Source organism: Myotis nattereri, assembly GCF_964212035.1.
Source record: "Myotis nattereri genome assembly, chromosome: 1".
Classification (NCBI taxonomy): domain Eukaryota; kingdom Metazoa; phylum Chordata; class Mammalia; order Chiroptera; family Vespertilionidae; genus Myotis; species Myotis nattereri.
In genome coordinates, this window is record NC_138075.1 from 109511661 (window position 1) to 109522892 (window position 11232).

The window sequence follows — 11232 nt, forward strand, 5'->3', positions numbered from 1 at the left end:
TTCCTCTTCTTAAAGGATACCTTTCAGCATTTCATATAATACTGATTTGGTGGTGGTGAACTCCTTTAGCATTTTCTTATCCGTGAAGCTCTTTATCTGACCTTCAATTCTGAATGATAGCTTTGCTGGGTAAAGTAATCTTGGTTGTAGGTTCTTGCTATTCATCACTTTGAATATTTCTTGCCACTCCCTTCTGGCCTGCATGGTTTCTGTTGAGAAATCAGCTGACAGTCATATGGGTACTCCCTTGTAGGTAACTGAGTTTCTTTCTCTTGCTGCTTTTAAGATTCTCTCTTTGTCTTTTGCTCTTGGCATTTTAATTGTGATGTGTCTTGGTGTGGTCCTCTTTGGATTCCTTTTGTTTGGGGTTCTCTGCACTTCCTGGACTTGTAAGTCTATTTCTTTCACCAGGTAGGGGAAGTTTTCTGTCATGATTTCTTCAAATAGGTTTTCTTTTTTTTTCTTTTTTTTAAAATATATTTTATTGCTTTTTTACAGAGAGGAAGGGAGAGAGACAGAGAGTTAGAAACATCGATGAGAGAGAAACATCGATCAACTGCCTCCTGCATATCTCCCACCGGGGATATCCCCGCAACCCAGGTACATGCCCTTGACTGGAATCGAACCTGGGACCCCTCAGTCCTCAGGCCGACACTCTATCCACTGAGCCAAACCGGTTTCGGCCAAATAGGTTTTCAATATCTTTCTCTCTCTCTTCTTCTGGCACCCCCATAATTCGGATGTTGGTGCTCTTGAAGTTGTCCTAGAGGCTCCTTACACTCACTATCTTTATATTTTTGGATTCGTTTTTCTTTTTGCTTTTCCGGTTGGGTGTTTTTTGCTTCTTCGTATTTCAAATCTTTGACTTGATTCTTGCGATCGTCTAATCTGCTATTGTATCTCTGTATAATATTCTTTATTTCAGTCAGTGTATGCTTAATTTCTAATTGGTCCTTTTTCATACCCTTCAAGGTCTCACTAGATTTATTGAGGGTCTCACTAAATTTATCGGCAGTTTCTAGAAAATTCTTGAAAAACTTTATAAGTGTGGTTTTGAACTCTATAACCAGTTGTTTGCTTTCCTCCATGCCTGTCATTTGTGACCTGTTTCTTTGTCTCCGCATTTTGGCTGCTTTCCTGTGTTGATAGAGTAGCTTTCTGTGCTAGGTGTCCTATAGGGCCCAGTGGCTCAGCCTCCCCAATTACCAGAGGTGGACACTCTTGGTGCACCCCTTTGTGGGTTTTGTGCACAGTCTTGTTGTAGTCAAGCCTTGATTGTTGTAGGTATCACTGGGAGGAATTGACCTCCAGGCCAATTGGCTGTGAGAATCAGCTGTGTCTACAGTGGGAGAACTTCTCTGCTGGAGACAACCTTCTGGGACAAGATTTGCTTCAGTGGGGATTTGCTGCTCACCGAGTCTGCTCCCTGAATGTGTCCCTAATGGATCTGAGGAGTTGTAATCTGGATGGTCCCACTCTGACCACTGGATTACACTGGCTCTTAGATCTCTAAGGAGATGCTAATTTAGCCTCTGCCTGAGGCTACCCAGCAGGAGCTATGGAGAGATGTGCAGATTCCTCTTCTTTGTTTGGGGTTTGGAGGTGCCCAGATGAGGCCCAGCTGTGAAGCAATGCAAGCTGCTGTGGGGCCTTGGGCCTTCTTTTGGATGTTCTGGGTCTCTCTGACCCAGCTGCAGTTTGTTAGGTAATTTTAGATTGCAAAGGGCCAGGCCATTCATATGCAAAAGCCTCTGCGCACAGCTTGGGTGAGGCGGGGTCTCAGGGTGGAGCAAACAGCTATGGCTGTTTCTCAGCCCTGCCCTAAGAGGCTCTGAGTCTCAGTGTCCCAGTAATCACTCCAAGCACCTCAGAGAAAGCCGCCCTCGAGTTCTGCCCGATGCTGGACAGTCCAGTTTCTCCCTGTATGAGTCTGGGTCCCTAGAGACTCGCCCGGAACTGGAGTTCAGAGCAGTCGGGAGCTTGAGACTCCCTCCCGATTGAAAAAGACAACCGCGTCCTCAGTTGCCAGCCCTTTCCGCGTGCGCCTCTGTACCTCTGCACTTCCGCACCTCCTCTGAGTCTCCGTGTGCTTTTCTCTTTCCTTCTAGTTGTAGAATTTCCACTCAGCCAGCCTTCCTGTGGTTCTGGATGATGTCTGTTTTGTCTTTTAGTTGTATTTTTGAAGTGGTTGTGCGAGGCAGCAATTTCTGGTGTTTACCTATGTCGCCATCTTGGTTTCTCCCCAAAACCACATTTATTAATATTGCCATTGACCTCATCAAATACATCTATAATAATAAAAGCATAATATGTTAATTAGACTAGACGACCTCTGGATGAAGCCAGGGCTGCGAGGGAAGCCCTCGTCCTGGGTGCCAGAGGGAAGCTGGTGCCAGCATCCCAGGGCAGGAAGGCCTACTCTTGCATGAATTTCGTGCATCGGGCCTCCAGTCTTTAAATAATGGGAAGCTTTCAGTTCGTGGTGGCAAGCCCCAGTTTACCAGAATTCAAAGTTTTACTTGAAAACTTAAATCTTATTGACAACAAATATATGTAGTAGATTTCCTTGAAGTGCCAGGCTCCCTTATTCATTTTTGAGAAAAAAAATGTGCTATATATCTTATACTGACTAGTCAGTTCTTTCAGGTAAAATTGGTGATCCATTTGCAACTCAGCAGAGCTCAAATGCCTTTCTTCAAAGATTCCATTGTACTTCAGAACACAAAGGTGTTTCTTCTGTAGTTCCCATTTTACCTACAGTATATTAAAATGATGTGAATTGAGGGGCTGGGATTTAATTTTAAAATGTTACTTCTGCCCCCCATTGAAGAGGCTGAGTGGTTGAGTGTCAACCCAGGAACTAGGAGGTCACGATTAGATTTTTTTTAATATATTTTTTATTGATTTAGATATTACATATGTGTCCTTATCCCCATGTTACCCTCTACCCCCCCCCCCCCCCCCCCCCCGCTCATGCCCTCACCGCCCCGTTGTCCGTTGTTTAGGCCTATATGCTTCATATAAGTCCTTTGGTTGATCTTTCCCCCTTACCCCCACCCTCCCCTACCTTCCCTCCAAGGCCCGACAGTCTAATCAATGCCTCTCCGTCTCTGGATCAGTCCTTGTTCATCAGTTTATGTTGTTCATTATATTCCACAAATGAGTGAGATCATGTGGTATTTATCCGCTCTCCAGTTCCATCCATGCTGTGACAAATGGTAAAAGTTCCTTTTTCTTTTTCCTTTTCTTAAAGAATACCTTTCAGCATTTCATATAATGCTGGTTTGGTGGTGATGAACTCCTTTAGTGTTTTCTTATCTGTGTAGCTCTTTATCTGACCTTGTATTCTGAATGATAGCTTTGCTGGGTAAAGTAATCTTGGTTGTAGGTTCTTGCTATTCATCACTTTGAATATTTCTTAACACTCTCTTCTGGCTTGCATGGTTTCTGTTGAGAAATCAGCTGACAGTCGTATGGGTACTCCCTTGTAGGTAACTGACTTTTTTTCTCTTGCTGCTTTTAAGATTCTCTCTTTGTCTTTTGGTCTTGGCATTTTAATTACGATGTGTCTTGGTGTGGTCCTCTTTGGATTCCTTTTGTTTGGGGTTCTCTGCGTTTCCTGGACCTGTAAGTCTATTTCTTTCACCAGGTAGGGGAAGTTTTCTGTCATTATTTCTTCAAATAGGTTTTCAATATCTTGCCCTCTCTCTTCTTCTGGTACCCCTATAATTCTGATGTTGGTACGTTTGAAGCTGTCCCAGAGGCTCCTTACACTATCTTCATATTTTTGGAATCTTTTTTCTTTTTTCTTTTTCGGTTGGGTCTTTTTTGTTTCTCCGTATTTCAAATCTTTGACTTGATTCTTGGGATCCTCTTGTTTGCTGTTGGATCTCTGTAAATTATTCTTTATTTCAGTCAGTGTATGCTTAATTTCTAGTTGGTCCTTTTTCATATCCTTGAGAGTCTCACTAGATTTTTCGAGGGCCTCACTAAATTTATCGGCAGTTTCCATAAAATTCTTGAAAAACTTTATAAACGTGGCCTTGAACTCTATATCCAGTCGTTTGCTTTCCTCCATTTCTGTCATTTGTGACCTGTTTCTTTGTCTCCGCATTTTTTATGCTTCCCTGTGTTGGTAGAGTGGTTTTGTGTGCTAGGTGTCCTGTAGGGCCCAATGGCTCAGCCTCCCCAGTTACCTGAGGTGGACACTCTTGGTGCACCCCCTTGTGGGCTTTGTGCACAGTCTTGTTGTAGTTATGCCTTGATTGTTGTAGGATCACTGGGAGGAATTGACCTCCAGGCCAATTGGCAGTGAGAATCAACTGTCTACAGTGGGGGAACTTCTGTGCTGAAGACCCCCTTCTGGGGCAAGACTTGCTTCAGTGGGGATTTGGTGCTCACTGAGTCTGCCCCCTGAGTGTGTCCCTTATGGATCTGAGGAGTTGTAATCTGGATGGTCCCACTCTGACCACTGGGTACACTGGCTCTTGGATCTAAGGAGGTGCTAATTTAGTCTCTGCCTGAGGTTACACAGCAGGAGCTACGAAGAGAACTGCAGATTCCCCTTCCTTTTTTGGACTTTGGAGGTACCCTAATGAGGCCCAGCTGTGAAGCAATGCAAGCTGCTGTGGGGCCTTGGGCCTTCTCTTGGAAGTTCTGGGTCTGTGGCCCTGCTGCAGTTTGTTAGGTAATTTTCAGGTTGCAAAGGGCCAGGGCATTCATATGCAAAAGCCTCTGCAGCAGCCTGGGTGGGGCGGGGTCTCAGGGAATCAAAGGGCGGAGCAAGCAGCTATGGTGGATTCCCAGCCCTGCCCTAAGGGGCCGCGCGTCTCTGTCCTGGTAATTGCTGCAAGCACCTCTGAGGGAAAGCCACCCTCAAGTTCCGAGGTCTGCCTGCTGCCAGACTGTCCAGTTTCTCCCCGTATGAGTCCTGGGTCCCCAGAGACTTCCGGGAACCGGAGTTCAGAGCAGTCGGGAGTTTGTGACTCCCTCTCGATTTAAAAAGACAGCCGCGTCCTCAGGTACCAGCCCCCTTCCTCGCGCGCGAGCCTCCGTACCTTTGCACTTTACTTCCGCAGCTCTTCTGGCTCTCAGTGTGGTTTTCTTTCCTTCTAGTTGTGGAATTTCCACTCAGCCAGCCCTCCTGTAGTTCTGGATGCTGTTCGTTTTGTCTTTATGTTGTTTTTTTTGAAGTTGTTGTGGGAGGCTGTGATTTCCCAGTGTTTATCTATGCTGCCATCTTAGTTTCTCCCTCAGGATTAGATTTTGAGTCAGGGCACATGCAGGGTTGCGGGGCTCCATCCCTTTTGGGGGTGGGGGCGCACATAATGTTTTGGTATTATTATGAAAATAGCTTTGATCTTACAGACCTATTGAAAAGAGTTTGGGTCCTTGGATCAAAAACTTGCTGTCCTACAGAGATACATGTATACAGAGATACTCACTAAAACAGTACTTTTAATAAAGTATTGGAAATAATGTAATTGCCTAGTTAACTATCTTTTTTTTGCTTATTGTTGGAGAGAATTAAACTCTACCTACCTGTTAAGGCACCCGTTGATGTTAATCTCTTTTCCTGGGTATGTAGAAGAGTATTAGTTATGTGCCATCTTTGGAATAATTGAGAAAATAGGCATTTAAATAATTTTCTGTGCTCTCTGGTTCAGAAAAGGAACCCCTGATTGATTTCTGTTAAGGAATGGTAAATTGAGGCACATTTCCTCTTCAGCCATTGAAGAGAATGAGACAATTCTATATGTAGTGAAATAACATCTTCATTAGAGTCAGTGAAAAGTTGAGAATAATAGAATAGTATTTATAGCGTGATCCTATTTTGTCTTGAACACATTCCAAAAGCAGAATCATAGCAAGTGATTACATATATTATTTCAGGGAGACCTAGAAGATTTCAAAGCAAAACTGCTGACAGAGGTTATCTCTGCCAAGGCAAGCAGGATTTTTGAAAAATTAGTGGTAGGAGGTAGTTGAAGATTTCTGCTTTTCTGTTTATCCCTGCAGCTGAAAATGTTTTTTTTACAGTGAAATCATTGGACATTTTTTATATGTATGTAACTAAAATTGTGATGAGTTCTGTGAAGGCACATAATAAGGAAAACTCGGGGGAGTCATGGAAATCTGTCTGGACCAGCTCTCATCATTCATGGCTTTCTGCTTTGTAGGAACCTGCGGCGGATCCGGAAGTGTCAGCGTGGTCGAGAACAGCAAGAAAAGGAAGGGAAGGAAGGAAACAGCAAGAAGAGCATGGAGAATGTGGATAGCCTGGATAAACTGGAGTGTAGGTTCAAGCTGAACTCCTACAAGATGGTGTATGTGATCAAGTCCGAGGACTACATGTATCGGAGGACTGCCTTGCTCCGGGCTCATCAGGTGAGAACCTCTCTCCAGCCAGGACCAGCCTAACCCAGAGGCTGCTGGTCTTTTCTCTTCCTTTATGAACACCTCCGCTTGGATTTAAGAATTGAGTAAACTGGTGTATTAGGTTGTTGAGGATGCTGTAACAAAGTACCGCACAAATTGTGTGACTTAAACAACAGAAATTTATTGTCTCAGAGTTCTGAAAGCTCGAAGTTCAAGTTAAAAGTGTTGGCAGAGTAGGTTCGAACCTTCTGAGGGCTGTGAGGGAGAATGTTTTGCTTGCCTCCTCTGGGCTCTGGTAGTTAGCTGGCACCCTTTGATATTTCTTGGTTTATAGATATCTGCCTTCATCTTCACATGGCATTCTCTCTGTGTGCGTGTGTGTCCAAATTTTCCTCCATAGTCATATTGCATTATGGGTCACCCTGCTAACAGTATGACCTCATATTAACTAATTATAACTGCAACAACCTTATTTCCAAATTTGGTCACATTCTGAGGTACTGAGGGTTAGGACTGGAACATGAATTTGGAGGTGGGGCACAAATCAACCCATAACAGCTGGTGGCATTTCCATTGAAGCTATTCCCAGCATTTACTTTCAAGTGGTAGTGCTTATATGAAGGCTACACGTTTACATGTGCTACTTCAGTAGTGAAAGCTCCTGGTACACTTATGTACCAGGTATTGAACCATGCCCTGGGACTACAGCCATGAAGTAGAGTATATAAGGAAGGCAGTGTGATATTCACTATCAAGGAAAGAAACTAGGTGAAGTGACCAAGGATAAGTGATGTGCCCAGCTTTTGTGGGAGAGATCTCTCTAAGGAGGTGAAGCTTAAGACCTGAACAGTGACAAGGATCCAGCTCGGTGAAGAGTTGGGGTTTGATAATTTCTAGGCAAAGGAAGCAAGTCCAAGGCTGAGAGGGAGGAATATGTGAAAAACTAAAGCCATCAGTGTGGCTTGAGCCATAAGGAAAGTGGGATGTGTGAAGTTGGAAGGATAATAGAGGCCACATTGCTCAGTCTTATAGGCCATGGTTTGGATTTTGTTTGAGGTGCATTGGGATGTTGAGTGTGGGCACAAAGTTGGAAGAGCAGAGACCACACAAAAGGACTGCTGTTGTCCAAATGAGATGCGATGGTGACCTGGGCTAGCAGAAAGGTGTCAGTGGAATTATAAGAATTAAACAGACCGGAGATACAATTTGGAGATACAGTTGTCAGACAGTAATGATTAGATTCCCATTTGAGATAAGAGAAAGGAGAACATCAAGGATGATGCCTGGTGGTTTTTGTTATTTGGTTTTGTTTGTTTTGCTTGAGTAAGTGGGAAGTTTAGGGATATATTCGTTATTAAGAAGAGATTACCATTTTTGAGGGTCAGATCAAGCATTTTGTTTTGAACTGCTTAAGTTTGATAGGACAATAAAACATTCAAGTAGGAGATCTAGGTGAACAGTTTAATATACTTATCTCATGGTACTGTGTGTTGTATATCTGTGTCTCTGATTCAAATTATTTGGAGAGCTGGGCCTAATTTATCCTTTTCTCCTATTCTGTCTTTTACGTGAGCACCGATAAATATTTACAGGATGCTTAGATAGGAACCTGAACCTCCACTGGAGATCCACTATGCTTAGTACTCTGCTGGACGGGGTGGGGGTGATACCATGGGGGAGAATGGGTTTTAAGCCCTTTAAGCCTCATGTTTGTGTGTGTGTGTGTGTGTGTGTGTGTGTGTGTTTTAATAAATTTTATTGATTTTTTTACAGAGAGAAAGGGGAGGGATAGAGAGTTAGAAACATCAATGAGAGAGAAATATCGATCAGCTGCCTCCTGCACACTCCCCACTGGGTATGTGCCCGAAACCAAGGTACATGCCCTTGACCGGAATTGAACCTGGGACCCTTGAGTCCGCAGGCCGGTGCTCTATCCACCGAGCCAAACCGGTTAAGGCAAGCCTCATATTTTTTAGAAGTGGTTTGCCATGCTGCTGATAGAAATAACCAACAACTGTCTAACTTGGGGATATATTAGAATCAGCTGGTCCCTGGCTCAGTGGTTAAAGTGTCAGACTGAGGACTGAAGGGTCATTGGTTCAGTTCTGGTCAAGGGGCACATACAGGCATGTACCTCGGTTGCAGGCTCCATCCCTGGCCATTGCCGGGCCCGTGCAGGAGGCAACCAATTTATGTGGTCTCTCTTACATTGATGTTTCTGTCTCTCTGTCTCTCCCCCTCCCTTCCACTCTCTAAAAAATAAATGGAAAAATATTCTCAGGTGAGGATTATTTAAAAAAAATAAAAATTAGAATCAGGTGGGTTGCTGATGTTAAAATGTAGATTGATAGAAACAAGGAAATCTGTATTTTTATCAAATTCCCCAGGTGATTCTAATGAATGCTAAAATTGAGAAACACTGAGCTTATTTTGCCCAGAACCTATGTTGGCATTTCTTCGGTTTCTCAATGGGTTCCAACTCCTTACATGCTCTATGTTCTTAACCTCTTTCAGTTCTCTTCTGAAAACATAGATTCCTACTTTTGTGTGCATTTTTCCCCCACTCACCAGTGGTATCAGAAACTTGAGGCCACATCTTTTCTTTGCTACTTTAGGAGGAAATTGGGCTTTGTATTTGAAGGGTTGTTTGTTTTGTTTTTTGGTCCTAGTTCATGGGTGTTTTTGTTTGTTTTGTTTTGTTTTTTTATTCTGTTTTGCAGTCCCATGAACGTGTAAGCAAGAGGCTGCATCAGAGGTTCCAGGCCTGGGTAGATAAGTGGACCAAGGAGCATGTGCCCCGTGAAATGGCAGCGGAGACCAGCAAGTGGCTCATGGGTGAGGGGCTGGAGGGCCTGGTACCCTGTACCACCACCTGTGACACAGAGACTCTGCATTTTGTGAACATTAACAAGTACCGTGTCAAATACGGCACAGTATTCAAAACCCCATAACTGCGAAGTCAGAGCAGATAACTTGAAGGAGGTGTATGTGTGAGGGGGTGCGGTTCATTGTGCCCTCACACACACTGAAGAAATGAGGAAGATGCCTTTCAAGCCTCACTGGGCCTCTCTGGGACATGGCTACCTGATCTGTCTGTGCTCTGGAACTTTCCCCAAGGGTTTAGGATCCTGGAGGGGAAGGAAATCCACTCAAGCATAAACACACAGCTTGCTTGCACACACCAGCAGAGCTAAGACTGGAGTCTCCTGGGGCCTGACCTTCGAAGAAGGAACCAGGTGCTATTCAAACCTTGGCTGGATGGGTGAACATTGACAAACTAACTGGGGAAGGACTCAACGCTCAGATGGTTTGTAACTCTGATGGTCAATGCTCCTCTTCTCTTCCCCCTAACCCCCAAAAGGGGGACAAAACTGGATTTGATTTTTTTATTTTATTTTTTCCTGATCACTCAAGCACATTTAGAGCATCCATTAGGTTTTATGTGGGACCCACAATTTGGCTTTGGGATTGATCATCTTGTGGATTTGATTCCTGCCGAATCCCTTGTTGTCTCCCTTTTACTTTCTCCTCTGGTTATCAACCTCAACAAGTTCAAATCAGTTATTTTTAGCTCCCAAGGAACTGTTTTGTATCTGCTTCTTTACCAGTCTTCCCCAGTGCCATCCACCAGCTTTACTCTTTCTCTCAAACACACCAATTTTAACGGGGGTTTTCTTTTTTCTTTTTTGTAAATAATGTACATACTGTCAATTTTTTATTAAAAGAAATATGCTTTGATGTGCTAGCATAACTGCTCTAGCTTCTTGTGTACCATAGTTCTATGTGACTTCAGATTTAGTACCTATGAACAGGTGTGCAAGACATTTATTACACTTTTTACCAAAGGGAGTTATGGTTGTAGTACTTTTGTGTAAAACTTGTCTTCCCCTTGCCCCAAAACTTTTTTTTTAAAAAAAAATAAAGTTTGGTTCTCAAGGAATAAACTTGCAACCCAAGTCCCTTGTCCTCACCAGAGAACAATTATGAATCAGGGAATTAGGCTCAGTTTCTTATCCAGGGTACCAACAGGCTTTTGCTCTAGTTAGCAGTCAAGTTCACTTATCTCAAGTCAAAATATTCCAAAATTTTGAAGCAGAATACTTTATTCTTTCAGTACATGTTTTTTCCCCTCCCTTATTTCAACTGTTTAGACATGTGTGATATGTAATTCTCTATATTTTTTCTTATCCTTAGTAGAAACGGGAGTGAACAACTTAAATACAAATCAGTATTTGAAAGAAGTGTGTATAAGGAGTGTGGTATAAGTGGGGTTGGGAGGGAGATTTGGTACATTTCATTACTAACTGCAAATGGAATATATTACATAAATTTAAACTGGCAGACATTTAATCCTGGGTGATAAGGATTTTTATGTAGTCAGCCTGGACTTCTGGTGGATTTTCCTCCAGCAACCATTTACCCTAATCATAGTTGCAAAGTAACCAACAGTGTTTTGTTTGTTTTTTTATTAAAAATCCACACACTCCCACCCCCAACACACACTTCCAAACCCCACAAACTTTTGGCTTCTGGACTTTCAAAATATATGGTAGACTTCTCTGATTTTTTTGTTTGTTTGTTTGTGTGTGGGGAGTGGTGAGGGGGGGAGACAACACAAGAGGTGGAACCCAGAAATGTATGGTAGTAAAAGAGCCTTGCAGGAGGAGATTCTAGGATGAAGCTGAGGCAGTGTCTGACTTGGAGATGGAATGATAAGTACTGGTTGCGGATGGGAAATCTTCAAGTTTTCCCAGAAATTAGCTCACCTATCCCCCTCTGCTCACTCAAGAAAGATCATGTTGACTTGGAATTATGGGGGAAATAGATGGGGCCCAGCTATTGCTGTCCCTGCAC

The 11232-nt window shown here is 43.3% G+C and overlaps 1 protein-coding gene across 1 annotated transcript in view; it reads left to right on the forward strand.

Annotated features, from left to right (window-relative positions):
- Nucleotides 1-10129, forward strand: part of SIN3A (SIN3 transcription regulator family member A) — an 80888-nt gene extending 70759 nt beyond the window's left edge. The window contains exons 20-21 of the mRNA XM_081091364.1: nucleotides 6180-6387; nucleotides 9099-10129. Coding sequence (XP_080947490.1) covers nucleotides 6180-6387; nucleotides 9099-9329 — 439 coding nt within the window. The 3' untranslated portion in view covers nucleotides 9330-10129. The remainder of the gene's footprint in view (nucleotides 1-6179; nucleotides 6388-9098) is intronic.
- The last annotated feature ends 1103 nt before the right edge of the window (nucleotides 10130-11232 follow it).